Here is a 23136-nt window from a genome sequence, read left to right as displayed (position 1 = left end):
GCTCACAGGTAGGGGGGTGGCAGGAGCTCCAAGAAGCCGTTTAGGACAGAGAGTGAATACCTGGTGAATACACATACTATACACAGACGCTGTATGAGAAACCAATGTGATTTTGGACAATTTCACAATTTAAATATATTCTAGTAGACCTCAACAATGGAAATATGATCAGTAGAAATGGCCATGCCATGGGACCTTTAATGTTTTAAGAAAAAAATATAGGCTTAGTTGTCACCTTTATAGTTCTAATAAAAAAAACAGAGGTGTAGGAAAAAACAGACAGCAGCCTTCTCAATGAATGAAGACTTGTGTTACATCCTCTGCCCCTCTTCCATGTGTATACAGTAAATAACGGTATCATCAAAACACATTTAGGCGAAAAAGCAATGAGCCCAAGATTGACGCATGCGGTGCACCCATTAGACACGAAATAAGAGATGCAAGACCACAGTATTGGGCCAGAAGCCAAACAATTAGTTTATACTTTTTAAATGAATGTTGAATGAATTTCAGACACTTTGAAAGAATAACCATTTCAGCTTTAGCCTTATTTCTTTGTGAATCAGTGACATTGATAGCCATGCACACACACACATTTATTTCAATTTTATAAAAACAAGTTGTGGTAAAGCAAAAGGATACTATCAAGCTGTTATTTTTTGCTTGCCATGTAATTAATGAGATTTTATCATCATAGACAGAGGCTCACAGACGGGCGGTGACACTGGACAGATCGTATTTGGACCCAGGGGGTTCAGGTTTACGGTTTTTGGCCTCTGTTTGTAATTCTGACTGTCACCCTGGGCACTGTTTGTCCGTCTAGCCTGCTTTACTGCCCAGACTGAACGGAGCTGGAGCTCATGCTGGAGGCCGATCAAGGTTCAGAGCATGGCCTCTGTGGAGGTTTATTGTAGACAAACAGCTTCCTCCAGGGCTGAATTTGGGCCAGGGCTGGAGCTCTGATCTGTGGATGTGGTCACTGAGTGCAGAAATGAAACCACTGCCAAGCCCTGCTCAGCACATACTTTTAATTATAAAAACAGTATGAGAAACTGCCTGCAATCTATATTACTGTTTGTACTGCCTGATAATGCATTAGGTTTGAAGTGGGGTTATTGGTTTTTGTCTTCAACAGTGGGGAAATAAATGGGAGATTCTCATATGATTCTGGCCCTAATGACAGCTCTCATGTGTGTTCTTCATCCTCTTCACATCCTCAGCAGGACACGGCGCCTGCCCAGCTCACAGGTTAAGAGCTTACTGATGAATAGGGATAAAGATGCAGCTGTGCACGTGTAGTGCTGTAGAATAGGTTAAATTAAACAAAGAAAAGAGAGGAACAGAATGTGCATGTAGAAAACCATCTCAGAAAAAGTGAATTCTGATGTTTTCTCAGTCAGACCTTTCTGAGACATCTATCATCGTCCTTACCCTTCCATCGTGGTCATTGTCTTATACTGAGAATGTTGATTACTTTAGTTTTGTCATAGTTTACATGTTTATCTGTCATATTTTGTCATCAAGAACTCAGCTTTTCTGTCAGTCCAGTGTCTTCAAATGCAAATAGTTTAGTGTGCAAATTGACAGACAGGCTCAGTCTTGTCAGTACCTCTCACAGGACAAGTGAACCTGAATGCAGGTGGACTAGACACCTGTGTGTGGAAACACATCTGATGGCTCAAATGTGCACAACTAAACTCATAGAAAACACTGGGGTGTTAATGTGGTGTTTTAGTGTGTGACCTCAAGGACCTTCCCTCAACATGCTGTAGACAGACGAGTGAAGCATAGTTAAACGGAAAACAACAAAACAGAGGTGTTTTAGGTAAGTATTGCAAAGTATCAAGGTAGCTAAAAAAACAATGAAAATGTTCAGGATCAACCGTTGTGGAATCTAAATATATGCTTGTTCTTTAAGTATTTGTATGATAAGAAATCAATTGTTTATGAGATGAAGCCCACGGTGTTCCTTTACAAAGCAACAGTAAGTGCTTATTATTGCCTTGAAAATAATTGCATCTTGTCTGTTCCTCAGATGAGCTCCCTGTCTAAAAGGAGACTCGAAGCACTAGTTTTGGAGATAATTGCACGTGTGCCCTCACTGATGAGACTGAGTGTCTTCACCTTGTTCCTGAGATTAACACTCAATCACTGATGCTATTCTGTCTAGTCTGCCAGACGTCAACCTGCATTGACCTGAACCTTTTAATGACGCTTTCGTTTAGTTTCAGTTGCTCACATTAAATGACATGTTACTTGTTAGACGCTTTTATCCAAAGTGACTTACATACTCAATGGGGACAATCCCCACAGGAGCAATTTGGGGTGAAGTGTCTTGCCCAGGGACACAACGACATGCTGACTGCAGTGGGGTTTGAACCTGTGCTCCCCTGATCCGAACACCAACGCACAATTCCACTGCGCCACACGCCTCCCTCACACCATGGTAATTGTTCAATGTGAAGGTAACATAATACTGATCATTATATTATTCCTCTCATCAAACTACCATTCAGACCCTGTACATGCAGACAGACTCAGTAAAGGATCCTCTAACATCCGCATGAGAATATACGCTCATCATAGAATGCTCCACATTCATTCGTGAGGTCATACACGCCAACGCAGACAATTTAGCAGCAACCTCACAGACATTGCACAAAGAATTAAAAAATGTGTTTACCCGATTCAGACGTAGGCTGAAACGGATTTCCTAGATTCTCAAGGTCGCTCCTCTCTACAGCTGCAGCCCTTGGTGACGGTGCTCAAACTGAATAGAGATTGTATGAAAAAACGGAAGCTGCTGCGTTTCTTTATAAGTTGAAGTACAAGCGGAAGTGCAATTGTATTCCCCATGTTTTATCAACTCACCTGTATACAGTGGGGCAAAAAAGTATTTAGTCAGCCACCAATTGTGCAAGTTCTCCCACTTAAAAAGATGAGAGAGGCCTGTAATTTTCATCCAAGGTGTACCTCAACTATGAGAGACAAAATGAGAAGAAAAGAAATCCAGAAAATCACATTGTCTGATTTTTAAAGAATTTATTTGCAAATTATGGTGGAAAATAAATATTTGGTCAATAACAAAAGTTCATCTCAATACTTTGTTATATACCCTTTGTTGGCAATGACAGAGGTCAAAACGTGACCCAGCCACGTTTCATCTTCAATGCCCTTGCTGATGGAAGGAGGTTGTCACTCAAAATCTCACGATACATGGCCCCATTCATCCTTTCCTTCACACGGATCAGTCGTCCTGGTCCCTTTGCAGAAAAACAGCCCCAAAGCATGATGTTTCCACCCCCATGTTTCACAGCAGGTATGGTGTTCTTTGGATGCAACTCAGCATTCTTTCTCCTCCAAACACGTCTAGTTGAGTTTTTACCAAAAAGTTCTATTTTGGTTTCATCTGACCATATGACATTCTCCCAATCCTCTTCTGGATCATCTAAATGCTCTCTAGCAAACTTCAGACGGGCCTGGACATGTACTGGCTTAAGCAGGGGGACACGTCTGGCACTGCAGGATTTGAGTCCCTGGCGGCGTAGTGTGTTACTGATGGTAGCCTTTGTTACTTTGGTCCCAGCTCTCTGCAGGTCATTGACTAGGTCCCCCACGTGTGGTTCTGGGATTTTTGCTCACCGTTCTTGTGATCATTTTGACCCCACGGGGTGAGATCTTGTAGAGCCCCAGATCGAGGGAGATTATCAGTGGTCTTGTATGTCTTCCATTTTCTAATAATTGCTCCCACAGTAGATTTCTTCACACCAAGCTGCTTACCTGTTGCAGATTCAGTCTTCCCAGCCTGGTGCAGGTCTACAATTTTGTTTCTGGTGTCCTTTGACAGCTCTTTGGTCTTGGCCATAGTGGAGTTTGGAGTGTGACTGTTTGAGGTTGTGGACAGGTGTCTTTTATACTGATAAAGAGTTCAAACAGGTGCCATTAATACAGTTAACAAGTGGAGGACAGAGGAGGCTCTTAAAGAAGAAGTTACAGGTCTGTATGAACCAGAAATCTTGTTTGTTTGTAGGTGACCAAATACTTATTTTCCACCATAATTTGCAAATAAAGTCTTTAAAAATCAGACAATGTGATTTTCTGGATTTCTTTTTCTAATTTTGTCTCTCATAGTTGAGGTATACCTTGGATGACAATTACAGGCCTCTCATCTTTTTAAGTGGGAGAACTTGCAAAATTGGTGGCTGACTAAATACTTCTTTGCCCCACTGTACATACTGTAAATGCGTTTAAAAGTGTAACAGGAACTATGTATTTGTTATTATGTGAATGTTGGTAAAATGTTAAGCTAATTCTTACACATTTAAATGGTGGGTTAAGGCATCATTGGTTATCTGTGTTGCATGCTGTTTTCCTTGATGTGATCATCCCATTTCCTCTTTGCTGAGTTCACTGCAATAGACCATTAGGATTCATGCCTCTGCTTCTCTTCAGCACCACCGCAGGCGATACTTGGATGCTGGGTTAGTACGCACTCCATCCCTGCCAGCCTGGCTTTGAGCAACACATAATTAAATGATGTCTGCTGCAGGAAGGTGTTGTGGGGTATCTGGGTCATTAGGTTGCCACTGAGTAAGAAGAAGAACACACACACGTGTTAGTGTCCTTGAAGGGTACACACTGTACTGCACGTGAACATTGGTAGTACAATAAAAGGAGAATTACGTGCGTCAGAAATCATGAAGGTGGGGTAACACAAAATAATGTGCCTCTTGATGCACCTTCATTAGACCACCAAATACGTGCAAAGAGAGCCGTCTCTTCTGAATGCATGACACATCAAAAACACAAATAGGTGACTAAAAGAAAACATTTGCATTGCAACAAGATTTGCATTGCTATGACATTTAAGTAGTTTTACTGACCAAACTGATAAACTAAGGATCTCTCACAAACATCATTTATAATTTATTTTATTATTGTTATCATCATTTATTATAATGTATACATAATCATTTATTATAATGTATGCATTATCTAAATGATAGTGCCTGCATTAACATTTTAGCTAGTCTACTCTTGTGTGTATGTGTAAGATTACACACGATTGGTCATTGTAGCATTGGGCTTGGTTCATTTGTCCAGCTGTCTTAATGTTTGCTGGGATTTGTGTTATTATTGTGACGTAAATAAAGTAAATGCATATGTTGTAAAAGCAAAATAGTCTCCTCTTCTGTGGTAGATTCGACTGGTTTGGCTCAAACAAAAAACTCAAGGAAAGCGCAGCAATTTATTTTGATGGATATTTTTGAACTATTCACAGATCTTTTTTTTAAATGATGCATCCACAGAGGAGCTCAACATCCTGCAGAAAACGAGATTTCTGTGCATGATTATTGCATTCAGAAATACACTAAATGATATTAATCAAATGTGTTTTTCTTGCATGATTACAGAAAGAAAGAAAGTGTGTGTGTTTAAAGTTACACTGCCAGATTTTTTTAAAGGGCCCCAAATCCCCTAAATGTCCTCTTGGCTCACTGACTTAAAACCTCAGGTGGACATCTGGGGGATTTGAGGCCACTGTTAGGCAGTGTTAGGAAGTAATGTATTGCTTGGCAAAATGTTAAAGTAACATACAGTAAGGGTTGACAAGTTCAGCATTTACGTATATTACTGGTTCAGAGGCAGACTGAGACTGATCTCCTTCAAGGTCGCCTCTCTCTACGGCATCTTAGTCACAGTCTTTTACTTGAAAAGTGGAGGGTTGGCTTGTTTGCTGCCGTAGAAGAAGTTAGAGGATTGATAACGGTTCAGTGTTTCTGTTTTAATTGATCGACTCAGGTACATGTTACCTTAGCAAGGGCCGGAAGTGTGGTGGTGACGTAGTTAAATTACTGCAGAAAAAGAGTAAAAATGTTATTAACTAATAAAGTAATATCGTATCGTATTAAGAGAGCATAAACGGACGAAAACGACATGAAAAAACCCACAGAAACATCATTGTGTTTGTTTCATGTATTCATTATAGGAACATCAGAGTCTCCTGGTCTGATGTTTCATGCTGTAGTGGCTTCCGTGGTCGATGATAAGTCACGCGCTTCATGTCTGCAAAGAAAAACAGGCGGATTGAATACCTCATTTCTTATTTTTATATTCATTTAATGTTGAATATCATGCTAGAGTGTGGATTTTGAGTTGTTTAAAGGAACAGCAGATTTAACTGGGATGAGTAACAAGTAAGTTAAGACTTTATACTTTTGCTCGGTTGCTGTTAAAAAATGTAGAGGTACTGCGCATCTTTATCCATATACACTTTTGTACTTGTATTTTTCTGTTCTTCTACAAAACAAAACCTCTCAAGGTCCTTTACTCAGCTACAATCCGAACCTCAAGCATTAGCCTGTGCTGAGTAAAGGCAGATAAAGGCTGCTGTACTTTCACCTAGCAGACCTCCAGTCTCCCAAGCACCTGGCAGAGTGAATTAATGCTGTTCACAGGACTGGAAAGTGGGTCAGGCTCCAGGGCTTTCCGCAGCCATCACTGTAGACATCCAGTCGTACAAACAGATCTATTGTTGCGGGCCATGATCTGGACAAGATGCTAGTGAGCCTTCACAGGAGAATAACGGCTGCTCAGGACTCTGGAGCTGCTAAAGAGATGAGGAAAATATGCAGGGGGTATGGTACATGTGCACACGTGTGTGTATGTGTGGCAGGATGTTGTCTTATAAATGGCAAACACATTTTCTGGAACGCTTCCCATTTAAGCTAAAAGGTCTGTAGCATTTGTTCTCTGCACGTTCTCTTATGTTTCATTTGATTCTCTTAGTTCAAAATTGAAAGTCACATGATGTGCATTCACCATTAGTATTTAAATAAAAACTGTAACAGGTACTATTTGAGTATCAGAATCATTTATGGCCTGATTGCAAACCTCTCCTTATGTGATTATGGGATATTATCATATAAAGGCTAGTGCTTTATATAACCAGACAAACACTATTATCCACTGACACTGATTTACATCGATTTGGTTGCATTATGAGTAATCGACAAAATGACATGCACTCACTCAAAGGCTAACATTTGCCTGTGTCAGGTGGTCACAGTGAACTCCTCTGCTCCCTGCTTAGTGAAACCAGAACAAAGCGGCTTTTGTGCGGTTGTCGCTGTCTACCTACTGGAATTGTTTCTGGAGCAGAACAGGTGCATTTTGGGATATTTCAGGCGGACAATAGAGGGAGGTCGCTGCGAACTTAAATGAACATTTCAGTGTGAACATGTTTTTAAGGATTTTGTTATTATAAAATTTGCTATTTTATATGCTTTTGTTCTGACACCTGAACTTTCAAAATCACATTTCAGCTTAAATGTTCATGTATATTTGAGGAGGCAAATGGACTGGGTTTTTCAATTTGCTCCCAATGTACTTATTTGCAAGATACACATAAGACTTGAAGCTAAAATAAGAAATATATATATATGTTATGTGGAAAAAATGTGTATACAGTATAAACATACAGCTTGAGAGAGCAACAAGAAGAGATGAAGAAACAATCTGGGGTAGAGTAAGTGAATAAATCAACAGTTATTAATTGATTAAAATAATTTTTTTAACGAAAATATCAAGCATTCAATGGTTCTGACGTCAAAGTTGAGATTTTCAATTTTTCTCCCTTTTTTGTATTATTTTGTACTAATTTTGACTAATTTAGTTGGAAATGTCAAGACATCCCAATGTGCTCTGGGACACAATTGCATTTATTTTACTCTTGCCTATAAAATAAATATTCATATTCTGAGTTTTCCATGTCTTAATTTGTTATAACATTAAATTGAAGAAGATTTAAAGACTCCTGCAGGGTGCACAGACCCCGAGCAGCTTGAGTGGTTTTACAGAGAAGATTGGAGAAAGATTGAAACATTCAGCTGGTGCAGACTTCCACGTCGACACAAGGCTGAAATTGTTGCTAAGGTTTCATAATAGTTCGGAGCAAATTCCTAAACATTATCAGTCTTTATATTCATAATTTATATGTATAATCAGCTTTTACTTTAAGGGTAGTTTATTGTTATCAGGGTAAACTGTATTTCCAGCCTTTTTGCACATGCAACAATGAATCAGCTGATTAAAATAATCAATCAAGAACAGGTTTATCATTTCCTGTGTCTTACTTCTTTGTTATGAGTTCTCTGTGTTCCCTGTTTGGTCACTAATGACAAAGAGAACAGATGCCCAGCGTGCCAATCTGTCAATATATCGTTGAGTCTGTTGTTCATCCAAATAGAACCTAGTGCCAGTCCCTCACTTACTCCTTCTCTTTGTTTATAGACGCAGGGGTACAGAACATTTGGAACAGCGTGTACCAAAGCCATTATGTGAGCCGAAATGTGTTTCTGTGCTAATAATAACTAATAATGCATCCTCTCCTTCCTGTTCTCTCTGTTGTAGCCAAGTTCTTGCTGTTTTCCCCTTCACCTCCTTTGATAAAACACAGGCAATATCTATTTGAAAAGGTTTTAATGAGTGCAAAATGAGGAATGTTACTTGACCAAGATCTAACATGAGGCCTTGTCTGATTGGATTCAAGTTATTCATGATTAGAGGTCAAGATACAGTTTGATTATGCAGAGCATTTACGTGCTGGAGGAATGTGGTAATGACTCTGACATTAGCAGACTTTTCTGGAAGCTTCTCTGAGAGAAAGTGTTCTACATTTGACAAATCTGGTCATTATGTCTTTATAACACAAGACTTCCCCCAAGGTGCTATTATATTTCTACCACAATACTTTTCCAATATTGAGCTCACCCAATAGACAAGAGCTTCTTCCCACTATTGAAACAAGAGATGCAATCAAATCAAATCAAGCTAACACACACTTGCTTCCAATTTCCCTGAAGGGTATTACATTACATGTTACTTGTTAGATGCTTTTATCCAAAGAGACTTACACACTCAATACTGTGCACAATCCCCACAGGAGTAATTTGGGGTGAAGTGTCTTGCCCAGGGACACAACGACATGCTGACTGCAGTGGGGTTTGAACCTGTGACCCCCTGATCCGAACACCAACGCTCAAGCCACTGCACCACACGCCTCCCTTGTATCATGCTTCATTGTTCAAAAAAGCATTGGATAACTTCGTAAACAAAAAACTAAAACAAACTGCATAAAATAAATAAAAAGATGCTGTGTGAACTGAAGCCTCAGATTACCAGTATGGCATTGTACATTTTGAAAGCAAGAGTGATAAGCAAAGGTAATACAAAGTTAAAACAATGCATGCATGTTTCACTTCAAACAATGCAGCATGATAACATTTAACACTTCAAAACTGAATGTTTTATGCAGTTTTACAAAGATGTATGATTCACATCCAAACTGTGGAATGTACTGTATACCAACTGTGATGGAGTGAAAAAGACAAGCTGTTCTGCAATGTTTTTCAAAAGCCTGTACCAAATGTCTCCAGGCTGCAGTGAATCAGATTATGTTCGCAGGGTTATTTTCTCTGAGGTACAGAAATGGTGCATTATTCATTCCCCTCTTTTTTCTGAACTACAGGAAGTCATGAAGGCAGCCTCGTTTACTGGAAACATTTTCTGAGCTTGGTTTTTTTTTTTTCTCTGTGTTTGTCTGCCTGTGTGTAGTGCACGTGCACCCTCATAGAAATCAAAACAACCCCCCTCACTTCTGATCTGAACCACTGAGCAGAGAAGGTCCTCTGAGGTTCACCTGCTGGCTGATGAAAAACCGTGATGTGGAAACAAAAGTCCTGTCAACTCAATCCAAACATGGAGGCAATCACACACTGGATGAGAGAGATTAAAACTTCATATAAACAGAGCTAATTCTCCCACCTTTGCTTTTCATCTGAAGCCTCCTGTCAACACATAAACTGACCTGCACAGCCTGAAAAGGAAGATAAAACCGATGTTATCAACAAGACTCAGCAGATGTACAGAAGCTGTTATCAAAACTATTTTTGTTGCTGGGTGACAATGAAAGTTTATCATATGTTAGACTTAAACCTTTTTACAATGAAGACATTATCCACGTCCATCAGAAAGCACATAAGGACATTAAAAGCAGTAGAGTCAGGAAAAGAGCAGCTTCAACCAGTGCCCCATCAACACAGACTATAATGAAATGTAAATGAAGTCTGGGTCTGTTCTGTATAAAGAAGCTTCCACCCTATGTAATTGTTTCCCTGCCAATCAGAAGTATTCATACATTCCCCGCGAGAAAACGTCAATCAACAAACGTCTAAATAAACCAAAGGCGCATATCAAACGTCTGATGAACAATGAAATGTTCCCATCCTCCACGGCTCAAACTGGCAACCCTGTCATTCTGTTATTTGTTTTACTGTGAATAGTTTTTATCTCTCTCTGCTTTCCTGTTCCTTTTGAAGTATGTTAATCATAATTATCGGTTGTTTTCCTTTCTTTTAGTTCACATGTAAATTCTAAGGAGATAATTGCAAGGAGATTGTTGTGAAAGCACTAACAAAGACAGTGATAAATGAGAGTGTCCTGAGGGCCTCGGGACCCCTGCAGAGGGGACACTTACTTTATGGTCAGCTAATTGGTGGTTTGAGTGGAGAATACCTGCAAATTGATTAATTAGTTATTTAGTTTACAAAATGTCAAGAATGATGACAAGTGCCCAACAGTTTTATTGATTAGATTGTCTTTTGTTTGGGAATTTACAATATACAAAATATGCAAATATACACATTCCTTCTCTTACAAACAATTGTTTTTTTTTTCAGAAGCAAAAAGGTGCTAAGGAGAGAAGCAACCAATTTAGATTAAAGGGAGTGAAGGACTCAAACTGTCTTTTGACTCATCTATCTTTATAAGTTTAGACCTCTTTCATTAAAATGATATTAAATGTTTATTCATAATTAATTTGAAGACAAAACCTTGGCTCAAACTACAGGATAGTTACATTTTTCCGTATTTTCTGAAATGTATAAACTAAATAATCTATGTATTTATAACATGATCAATTGTAAAGAATACGTAATTGATCACTTTATATCTTTACAGAACATCTTGCATTACAACAGCCTACAAAATCTCTTTAAACCTAGCTCAGAAATTAACTACAATTCCCTCACACCATTGCGTCAAACCCTTGCTGCTGATTGGTTGCAGCTCATCCAAACATTATTATACAAGTCTGGTTGTGGTTTTGTGATCCTGTCAATCAAACCCAGTACATCTGAGCCAATCAGCTCCGGAGTTCAGCTCGTGTGGGCGGGGCTACCGCTTCTTTACACACATCACTCTTGTTTGCTGCTCGTTGCTAACAACCTGCAGCCTGCAACTTCGTCTGTCCACCATCCACCCATGCATTAACGGGTTCCAGGTGTTTATGGGATGTGTGTGAGGATGAATCCGTGTCTCTGAGGTTCAGCTCCGTGCTGCTGCATGCTGCTCCGCGTCTCTCTCTCTTTCTGACGCTTGGGGTTGCAGTCTGGCCTCCAGCCGCGGCTGCGATTTAACTTCATTTCTCAGCGTCGGCTTGCTCTCAAATCATGTTTATTTTATAAAGATGGCGGCGAGGGGCACACTGTAAACTAAATGACTGTCAGAAACATCGCCTCCATTTGTAATATGGTGAGTACCTTGCAGGTTATGCGTGTTGCTATCGATTTGCCTGCAGCCACTGTGTTCCTGGTGTGTAATGATGTTCATGGGTTAGTCGCGCCCCCCCCCCCCCTCCTGCAGTCACACACTTGCAGGGGGGAGATGCACATGCATGTAACAGATACCAGGATTCAGAGTGTTATCAGGTGTCGGTGCTCAGACGGGGCTGCATCTCATCCTTCATATTCATTTTGGAGAGCTTTACACACTGCTGCTTCGTTGTTTTTGCATCCTGCTGAGAGACAATGTACATTTGCAAAGCTGTCAGCGATGATTGACAGGCGAATGAAGCATTGCTCTGCCTTTGACAGCTTGTTGTGATTGCATAATGTGTTGCGGCTGCAGAGAGCGGCTGACATCCAGTTAGCAGAGAGCCGACCCTTCATTGAGACTAGGGATACTAATGTCAGGAGCCTGCAGTGCTGCCCTGCATTAATGGCCCCCACTACAAAGAGTTATTACCCAGCATCCCAAGCACAACAAGTTTTATATATTTGGGTTTATTGTGAGTTTAACAGACACATTGGTAAAGATATGCCTCCTGAAGAAGTGTTACAGCACTGCTAAACACAAGTGAATGTTGAATGAACTCATCTTGTGTGGATATTTGTCGCACTAACAGTTAATACAAGTGGTACTGTAAGTGAAAGGATGCAGCTTGTGTCCCCTACACTACAGCCAGTGTTTTGTTGTACAATAAGTTAGCTTCTGTTAGTGGTAGGGCTGAGTTGTATGCTTAAGATCATACATATAATCTTCCTGTTAGGAGGATTGTAACTGCTTTATTCTATGATTTAATCAAATAAATGTGCTGTTTACAAAATGAGAGACTTTTTAATAGTTTCCCACACCACAAGATGATGTATACTTTGGTTTTCTACCATTTATGACAAAGAAAATAAGAAACCATTATCTTGGTTTTTGTTCTTATTGAAAATGCTCATTAGTTTAAATGAGACCAAGAAACCTCTTTAAATTGTTTTTGACCCAACTAACAGTCCCGGGCCGGAACCCATATATATTTAGTTTACCATCGTAGACAACTGAAAAGAAAAAAAAGACATTTAAAACTGATGTATTAGTGGTTTGAACTCTAGCTATATTTGTATTTCTCTTCATAACAAACCTTCAATAGCTATCATTGGATATGCCGTTACATTGTTTAATATCGCAATAATAATATCTCTTGCACTCAATAAACACATAGTACTGAGTAACCAGTTCCTTTATTGCAGTTTTTAAGTATACTGCTAAAGTACAATAAATGGCTTCTTGACTAAAATGTTTATTTCTCCCACATTCTTTTATTGAATTATTTGAGCGTAAAAGACACAAATAAAAAGAATCATGGTTATATTTTGAAATAAGAAATTTAGTTTTCTGTTTATCCAACTCTAAAACCCCTGAGTGCAAACACAATTATTCCATTGTCATGTATTACTTTGACTATTTGAAATATGTTACCCAAGGACTCTCAGACTTTTAAATGCACAAAGAAAAATGTATCCACTCGATACAGAAGGTGAGGCTGTGTAAGTGTCCAACTTTACAAAGTAATAAGTGATACAAAGCAAGTGACGAAAGTGTGTTGGTGTCTTGATTCTTCACAGCGTCTTCCGCTTTGCCAACAAAGTTCAAGTTCTTCCAAAGTGCATAGGTTGTTTGTTTTTTAAACAAAGTATTTTTGTCCTTGAAATAAATGATGCCACTTCCTGCTGTTTATCACGAACGGCTCACATTAAAAAATGTGGCAGCAGGAGTTATTAGGAGTTTGTTTTGCATTGATTTGAATAGACTTTCAGGTCCACTTGGGTTGCATTACCAATATCTCTCTCCAGACATGTAATATAAAGGTTATGTTGTTTGCATTATAAAACGTCCCACAAGGAAAGAGCCAGTTTGTATGGGTACAGTACATGGACTTGTTTTCAGACTCGACGTGGTAAACCAGACAAAGAGGTATTCACTGTCCGCTTTGACAGGGAGAAATGAAAGTCATTGAAAGTCAAAGCCGTCCCCAAACTAAATTGTCTTCTGTGTTCGCGAAACAAAGCTTTGGTTCATTTGGAAAAGCTTTGAGCTCTGACAAGTGAAAAGGCTCCGACCAGAGATAAGTGGTGAGCCTCCGCAATCAGGGGTTGTATATTCTTGACCTTTCACATGGGTCTACTTATATAGGACATATCCTTTTTCTACTTTGACGGGAAGGTTTTGGGGGTTTTGAGAAAAGGCATCGAGATGAGCTATAACATTCTTGAAGAAACTGATACAGTGAAATGTGGCAAAGAGGATCATTTGATCAATTATGCTGCATGAAAGAGAGGCCTCTATTTTTATTTTACCTCTTAGTTTTAAAAACCCTCAGTTACCAGTTGGTGCTTGTTGACTTCCCAACATTTACATAATTCATTTGGCTGTATGTACATAGACTACATTAAACAAATCAGGCTTTCATTCTGGCCTCGTTACTTTCCATATGAACTGAATGATAAGAGAGATGATGGTGTTGAAGAACTGATAAACAAAAACACCCTCATGTTTTCATGTCTTATGTTTTGTCTTTCAGGGCACCAATGCCTCTGCTCTGGAGAAAGACATCGGCCCAGAGCAGTTCCCAATCAATGAACACTACTTCGGATTGGTCAATGTGAGTATCACTAAAGCCTCTCATACATTAACAAAGGGCTTTGCCAGAAAACATTGGTGTCATTTTTCAAAACAAACTGCCACGGGACTTCAGTGAGTCATGTGACGGTGAGGGTGTTGTCTATGAGCCTGTTGCCCAACATAGGGATGTTCTGTGTCCGTAATATCGCATTCATGTAAACACACACTTTTCTCAACACCTTACATGTTTGCCAAGTTGTTAAAAAACATTTGACCAATTCGGTATTTTTCCACCAGCTAGTTCAAACAATAATCTAAAAGAAAAACAGACGGAAGAAAATACCTTTTGGTCCTCATCTTTGAATGTGTGTGCTTTTTCCTTCCTGCAGTTTGGAAACACATGTTACTGTAACTCAGTGCTACAGGCTCTCTACTTCTGCCGGCCTTTCCGGGAGAACGTGCTGTCTTACAAAGCCCAGCAAAAGAAGAAGGAGAACCTGCTCACATGCCTGGCTGACCTCTTCCACTCTATTGCCACGCAGAAGAAGAAAGTGGGCGTCATCCCGCCCAAGAAGTTCATCTCCCGCCTACGGAAAGAGAACGGTGAGAGCCCAGATGGTGTAAAGGAAATCTTATAGGAACTGAGAACCTGATAAAATGTTTTTTTACTAAGCCTTATGTCGACACAATCTTCACACAGGTGGTAGCAATAAATAGGGCCTTACATTTAAAGAAGGTGCAACTTTATGATATGCAGTATAGTGAAATATTAAATCGTAAAAAGAAATGACATGCACGAGGAAAAAGGGGTTTACATTCAAAAAGGTGGATAGGAAAATGATGACTACAACATTTACCGGTACAACATTTTACTATTAGATTTTTAGATTAAGCCACAAAATCAGATGTTATATTTAGTAGGAATTTAGAAGTTAATCCCTTGATTCAACACTTAGAAAATTACTACAATGCACATTTGAACTGCTTCTTTTTGTTTAACTATGAAAGGCAGAAAAAGGTGAAACTAATAACATAAACATTTATACATTTACCTAATCCAAGTTAATAGATGTTGCAAACATAAACCCAGGATCAGAGGAAAGTCTGCACTCTTGTATTCATGTTCATAACCAAACAGAGGGGGGGGGGGGGTGTTGTGGTGGTGCATTGTATGTTGGTAACAGTGCTGGCTTTAGTGTATTCTGAATATTTGAGGTGAAGGGCATGTGCATGTTGGAGGTAAGGTCATTCAGAGAGCGGAGCTGACAGAGAGGCTGACTGTTCTCTGCTGTCTATATTGAGGAAGCTCTTTGTGAATGAACAATGAAATCTCTGTTCGGACCCAGCTTCGGTCAGCTGCCTCCTCGCTGGACTTTTTTCCTTCTGCTTTCTCTCTCCCCGACTCCGACTCCCCACTTCTCAGCTTTCCCCTTTCACATTCAGATCTGTCGAAACAGAAGTGTGTGTGGATGTACTGTAATACTACAGAATGTATATTAAATAATTATTTTACATTTTGTTGTTTTTAATAATTAATCAAGAACACTATTTCCTTAATACTTTAAAGATCTCTTATCATGCTATTTTTATGCATATATTATGGGTCTCAGCGATATATAAAAAACATGTCTATGATTTGTTTTGCTCAAAATACCAAACAGATCACCCTTCTAGCCATGCCTCATGCCCCTCTATTTCAGCCCTGTTATGGCGCTTTTCCACTGCAGGACCTCTCAAGACTTAGTACGGTATGGTTAGGCCTTGGTAGGCCAGGCTCACTTTATGCTGCGTTTCCATTACAGTTTAGTTACTGGGGTAGTAACTATGGTAACACAGTGTAGGCGGGGCGATCGGCTGTTCGGCGGGTGGATCGACGCTGCATAAAACTGCAGTGACGTCATCTTCAATGCGAACCACAAAACCAAAACATCAGCCGTTAGCTGTTAGCACTCAGAGCTCACAGCTCCTCATATCTGTTCAGAAACTAGACAAAAGTTAAACAAGTACAAACCACAGACTGTCTGTGTCATGGCGAATACAGTCGCTGGTTTATTCATGTCTGTAGGCCGTTGTTGTGAGTGTGGTCGGAGCATATACAACTGGCTGCTACTTAGAAATGATTGATCTATTTACCTAATATATCATATTCCAATCACTTGCATATAGACTCTCTTGCACTATTTCACTTTTTTAAACGATTTTTCTTTTTGTATTTACTATTTACTTGCACATTATTTTTCTGTTTATCTGGGTTTTGTGTTGCACTGTTGGAGAAGCCTGTGACCTAAGATTTTCATCGGCATTACTACACTGTAGCTATGTTCGTATAGCTACTAGGACATAGCTACTAATAAAGAACCTTGAACCCTTGTTAGCTTTGCCTGATCGATTCGATCTCCACACACGCATTTTAAAAGGTTTTTCGCCTGTCGTTTTGTCTGCAGGCTTGCCAAAGCATTAATTCATGGTTTCTACTAACCGGTATCAGTATGTTGTTACTTCGGCATCATTTTGAAACGTGTATTACAATTAAATCAAGGTAAAATATGTTCATTTTTTTGTTGTTGTAGCCCCCTTGCCAGCAATTCTCTCTGACCAATCAGCAGTCGAGAGTGTTTACGTCACCAGTTTAGCATATTCATTTAATTTAAATAATTCTTAGTTGCATCCCTACATTAATATAAACATTGGACTCCGTATGGGCCGATAATCAATATTAAATGGCTGGAAACATGATCAATGGCCAAAAAAGTTGCCTGGGACATCCCCCATTATTTTTCTATTAATTATCTCCATGAATTGTATCTCCCTGCAGATCTGTTTGACAACTACATGCAACAGGATGCCCACGAATTCCTCAACTACCTGCTGAACACCGTGGCCGACATACTGCAAGAGGAGAAGAAGCAGGAGAAGCAGAACGGGCGCCTCAAGAACAACGGGACCCCCGTCACCACAGAGACAGACACGGAGAACAAGACGGAGCCCACGTGGGTTCACGATATCTTCCAGGGCACGCTGACCAATGAGACGCGCTGCCTCAACTGTGAAACGGTGTGTGGCTCTGCTCTGTTTGTCCATTGAGCTCTCCTGGAGAGGTAGAACATTTAATATTGTCCCTGCGTCACACTGAATTAACATCCCCTCCTGAATAAGTCTGAAACAGGGATTAACCTTTTTATTTTACAGAAATGAGGTAGACATCACACCCGGTGGGCTCCGGCCACACGCTCAGGGCTGACGTAGGCTTTGTCCTCTGGGTTTTATGGGCAAAGAGTGGGACGGGTTGCCCTGAACAACCCTCTGCAAACACCAAGGCACTGCAGTGCTCCGAGACAAAAGCTACTCAGTACAATCAGCATTTCAAAGACTGTTTGTGTGTATTTGGGTTGGCAGGTGGGTGGGTGATGTGTTGCAGGACTTCAGGCTTATCCTCACTGATCCTGTCAAAAAGGATGACAGTGTAGTTACCTCAGTGTCTCTCTCTGTTTGACAGGTGAGCAGCAAAGATGAAGACTTTCTGGATCTTTCTGTGGATGTGGAGCAGAACACATCCATAACACACTGTCTCAGGTAGCGTTGATTTATTATACATTCAGTCACAGTTAAACGGGATGACCGTAGACCCACGTTCCCTTTGGTCTGAATAAGATTTAATAACCAAGCCTCCTGTGGCATGCTCCCCCCTTTAGGGACTTCAGTAACACAGAGACTTTGTGCAGTGAATACAAATACTACTGTGAGGCGTGCTGCAGCAAGCAGGAAGCACAGAAGCGGTCAGTAAGGCACTGAGATGAATTACCACTGTGATGTGTGATGGTACCCTTCTCTGAGCATGTATGTTTCTCTGCAGGATGCGCGTGAAGAAGCTTCCTATGATCCTAGCCCTGCACCTGAAGAGGTTTAAGTACATGGAGCAGCTGCACCGCTACACCAAGCTGTCCTATCGAGTAGTTTTCCCCCTAGAGCTCCGTCTGTTCAATACATCGGGGGATGCGGTTAACCTGGATCGCATGTACGATCTAGTGGCTGTGGTGGTTCACTGTGGCAGGTACAGTATACTAATTATCACATGTAAAGTGTTGAGATGAAACAAAGCTTGCTCCATCAAGCTTTTGCAGTCTCAATTCTGTTGATCTCCATAAGAAAATGGTTTTAGCTGATGGTACTCTCTCTAATAAGCAGGGGTAATACATGTGTAGTTGTATATGATCTCTTTATTCTATATAATTAAAAGGGAAGCACATCCTCCTTCCATAACCCGTAACACAAGTTTGGAATCACGTCGCAAAATTGTGAAGCAAAGTCACTTTTTAAAATGTGATCTAAACATGATCAAATGCTCAAGTTAAATATGTATTCTGCATTCCAAAATAAGGACAATGATTCATAGAAAAAACTAACAATGCTTTGAAGTAACATGTATTTACTTGAAATCCAAATTAAACAACATTGAATATTTGTGTCATCTGTGAAGTCAGATGTATTTTCAAAGTGAGAGTTTTGTGTACACGTCAGAGACTCACTGTTTGTCTTTGTTTCCTCAGTGGTCCAAACAGAGGTCATTACATCACCATAGTGAAGAGTCATGGCTTCTGGCTGCTGTTTGACGATGACATTGTGGAGGTGCGTCACTCTCAGCATGTTATGTTCTGCTACAATGGTCCTTGACTCATCTGTTTGTTCATTTCCTATTGTTCTTTGTTATCACTTACCAGCATCTTACTTACTGTGTTGTGCAGAAAATTGATGCCCAGGCCATTGAAGAGTTTTACGGGCTTACCTCAGACATCTCCAAGAACTCAGAGTCGGGATATATCCTCTTCTACCAGTCCAGAGAGTGACTGGAGCTGCATCAGTGACACAGGAGAGACTAAATAGGATTTTTTTTTTTTTAACCTATCAGACTCAGACTCCCACCATCTCCATCCCATCCTGCTCCCATTCTCCAAGTCTGACCTCTCTGATGTACGGGCCAATCCTCTGTCCCACCCCCATCCTCTGGGTTTTACTGCACTTCATCCTTCTCTCTCTCTCTCTCTCCCTGTAATTTGCTTCTTGCCTTTTAGTCACCTGCATCTGGACTGCACTTTAAAACCAAAGCAAAAATGCTTAACAGCACGACGGAAACAAAATGGATTCTACGTCCACATTGAGCTCCAGATGCTCAGTGAAGATCTGCAAAGGTGATTCTCCATCAGGAACATGATGGGGTGAAGGGTCAGGCTGTCAAAAATGGTGCTATATCATTTCTATGTATATAAGATCTTCATGTGTCCCCCACACACTGTTATTCCTTTAATATGGGCTATTTTTCCCATCACTGTCTAGTTCTTTGTTTAGCTTTATGTCCATGGTTGATGCATGTAAAGCGAATGAAGTTGGAGACAAACACTGTTTAATGCTCATGGAGAGGTTTCATGCATTATTAATGGCTTTGAAGCAATATCTGAGCATGAATTAGATAGAACTCAAAAGCTAAACTTCAGGTGTAAATGCTGATAATGAAGAGGCCCAATATAGAATCACTATTCCTGCTGTTGCAACTCCACAATTAACATCAAATTCACCTGAGCCTATTCCTCCTACACTACACAAGAAGGGAAATCTGTTTCTCTGTCAGACTGGTCCACATTGAAGTCAGCTGAATCTTTATAATTTTTATTCTGAACAAAAAGTCATATTTATTCTACTTGTACTTATTTATTACTGTTATTTGTAATGCAGAAAGGTAGTTAATGAAGGTATTTGTGTAATATTGCTCCTCTGAGAGCTTTTTATGTTAAGACCCATAGTCTAAACTCAATTTGAAGGACATGGTGTATGTTACACAACTTTTATAGGACTGCACCAAAAACAAATTGCTTTCAAGGTTCTTTATTGTCAAACTAACATAGCTACAGAGTAATTATGTCATTGAAAATCTTAGGTCACAGGCTTCTCCAACAATGCAACACAATAATACAGATAAGCAGACAATATTAAAATATACTATATTAAAAGTAATACAAAAAGAAAAATAATTTTAGTGAGAAAAAAAAAAGTGGAATAGTGCAATACGAGTCTACAAGTTATTGGAATGATATATTAGATAATAGATAAATAATTACTAAGTTGCAGATGAATGGTGGTTTCATCAGTTTGCATGGTAAATAAAAATATGAGACGTATAAGGTGAGAAACAACCCAGAACTGCCCAATCTTTTGATTGACAGGAAATATTGAAAACAGTGCAATAAGAGGTGAGGTTACCCAATGTGGAAGTTCCCAGTGAAACTGATATTAATGAAATGTAAATGTTAGTAGATGTGTTTCTTAGCCGCTGATTATTTTCCAGTGCTGTGTTTATATGTGCTTTTTGATATCAAAGTAAATTCGCCCCTTCACCACGTGAAATGCACACTACCTGCAGGGATGTTCTTTCATCCCTTTGTTTTTGTATTCTTCTTCAAAAATGTCTTCTTTTGTCTTTTCATGTCACATGTTGAACTACAGCTTAGCACTTCTGTCTTGGTTGGTCTCTGACTTATTGTGTCTGCCATGTGTAGCACATTTTAATCCTAAACTACATAGAAGTCAAATTCAATAGTGTTGATTCATATGATATCCTTTGTATTGTCGATGTTTTTTCTCAGTGGCCCAGGGTTTATGGCCATACCCTGTAGTGACATCAAACAACTTGTTTTCATATGAATTGCATTCCTATTTGCTGCACATAAGCAGAATTACCATTTCATATCCATATAATTTTAAATTAGAGTTAGAGGAAAGGATTGATTTTCTAGTTTAGTGTCCGTCTGTTCAGGTGAGCCAGAATTTAAAGTGAAACTGGGTGTTGAATGCGCTTGTTTCTTCTGTCTCTTCCATTTAGTCTGTTTTTGGGTGATATCACAAACATGTGCCAAACTGGAGTCGATACTGACCTTGCAGTCTTTAACAAAGCATTATTTTTGTTGTAAAGATACAACTGTACATATATATTATGAAGAAAATACTTCTGGAAATAAGAAAATATTTTTTTAAAGTGAAGATCTTAAAATGTAAAGACACTCAAGATTTAAGCTTGACGCTGGCCATCATTGAAACACTGTTAGGAACTACTGTGCTATTTTACAATCACTCGATTGCATAATCATATTTGTGAAGAAGTCAACTTTCTTATTATTACTTTTTCTTGGTTGAACTGAGCCCAGATAGGAAATGGTAGCAGGTATAGTCTTGACACATTTTTAGACCCGGGTGAGAGGAAAGAGAATTGCTGATCTTCCATTAACACTTATGCACTCGTCCTCACTGAGACGCTCAGTCATTGCACTTGGTCTGATATATTTGACTGTGGTAGTGTTCTGCCGAGGAGAGCTCTGGCGCAGAGAGTCCTGCATCAGGTGGGATATGATTGAGCTCATGGGAAGGGAAAGAGGATATGAATTGGAGTCTCCATTTGGTTGTAAACTGAAAGTGCACTTTATTAGCGATGAGCTACAATGCTTTAACATGAAACACATTTTAACTCACTAGTTTTGAGTTTTTTTTTTTCTTCTGTTCAATAAAATAACTCAAATGACTTGCTGGAGTGTTTTTAATTTATTTACCTGCTGCTATGAACCCTGAATAAAACTGTTTCAGACACAATTCAATAGCCTATATGGCAATATCTAAACAACTGTGGTCCAGCCTGAAATATTGCAACAACTGTTGTAAAATTAACTTTAATAGTTCCATACTAATCCTTTGGTGATTCATTGACTGTAATCTTGCACCACCACAATGTAAAAGGTGTATCGTAAAACTGTATACAATTTCTGTCAGACTTAGCATGCGCAAAGTGCAATACCTGCCATTATACATGATCATAATATAACAGATTTATCTAGGTTGGAAAATTGGTATAATTATTATACAGTATAGCCCCAGTACAAAAGTAAGGCATTTAAACAAGTTATTTATACAGTTAAAACATATATGTTTATTGAGACAAATGAATAAACAAGAAAGGTTGTAAAATAGTTTAATACAAGTGAACAGATCTAAACAATACTAAAGGCTAAAAGTTTGGCAAACTGGGGTAATACAAATAAACAGGTTGCCCTTTAGTACAGTCACTAAAGGGCAATCTGTTTATTTTTGCTCTATTTTGTTTGATTGGTTGCTTTAGCATCAGTCAGTGACACCTGTGCTAATTGGACGGTAGCTCAGAATGAAAGAGGGCAAGAGAAAGAAACAACGGAAGAGAGGGAAGAGTCTCGACGAATAGCAGAAAAAGTTAGCCGGTTTAACTAAAACTAAAGAAAACTGAAAGCAACGACTTACATTTTTCATTTAATATCAGTTCGTTAAGCGTGTCTCTGTGCTAACTGCTAAACTAACGGTGGCTAGTCGCTAGATTAGAGGGGGTCATCCACCCTATGTTCCCACAGCCCAATGGTTAACTTTTATAATATTAAATATTTACATATTTATGTTAGCATTTCACTTCTGCCGATTTATGATTCGAAAATTATAAAAGCAGGGTAGACATGTGGAGATTATTTGGCTGAACAAAACGGATTAGGGTAACGGTAGGATTAGGGTTAGATCAATATTATCTTGGCTGCAGTGAACTTGTTGTTGCAGACTTGTAACCTTTGTATTTGCGTTAGAGTAAGTATTTGAACACAGTTTGCCAAAGGGAAATAGTAGTTACAGTGGTGACAAATAGATATTTTGTCAAAGGAATCAAAGAAGGGCTGAACTTGTGTTATATTTTTTTCTAAAAGAAAATTCCATTGTGAATGTTGTTTTCCGGTACTCAAAACATTTGTCCCTGAAGACTCAGAGCATTCATATTTTTATCACAGTTTTTAAGAAAGAATATAAAAACAAACATTACCAGAACTTTGTATAACTTCTGCAGCATCCAAGTCTGTC

The 23136-nt window shown here is 39.3% G+C and overlaps 1 protein-coding gene across 1 annotated transcript; it reads left to right on the top strand.

The window, feature by feature from the left end:
- Positions 1-11214: 11214 nt before the first annotated feature.
- Positions 11215-21793, top strand: usp46 (ubiquitin specific peptidase 46). Its single transcript, XM_079693015.1, has 9 exons — positions 11215-11592; positions 14189-14269; positions 14619-14832; positions 17045-17283; positions 17726-17802; positions 17922-18005; positions 18083-18280; positions 18777-18855; positions 18972-21793. Exons 1-9 carry the CDS (start codon positions 11557-11559, stop codon positions 19071-19073), a joined length of 1110 nt encoding a protein of 369 aa, XP_079549141.1. The 5' UTR covers positions 11215-11556; the 3' UTR covers positions 19074-21793.
- Positions 21794-23136: the final 1343 nt, after the last annotated feature.

Source organism: Notothenia rossii (genome assembly GCF_949606895.1).
Source record: "Notothenia rossii genome assembly, chromosome: 1".
Classification (NCBI taxonomy): Eukaryota; Metazoa; Chordata; class Actinopteri; order Perciformes; family Nototheniidae; genus Notothenia; species Notothenia rossii.
The sequence above is the reverse complement of the archived record's forward strand: the minus strand, read 5'-3'. Positions and strand labels throughout refer to the sequence as shown.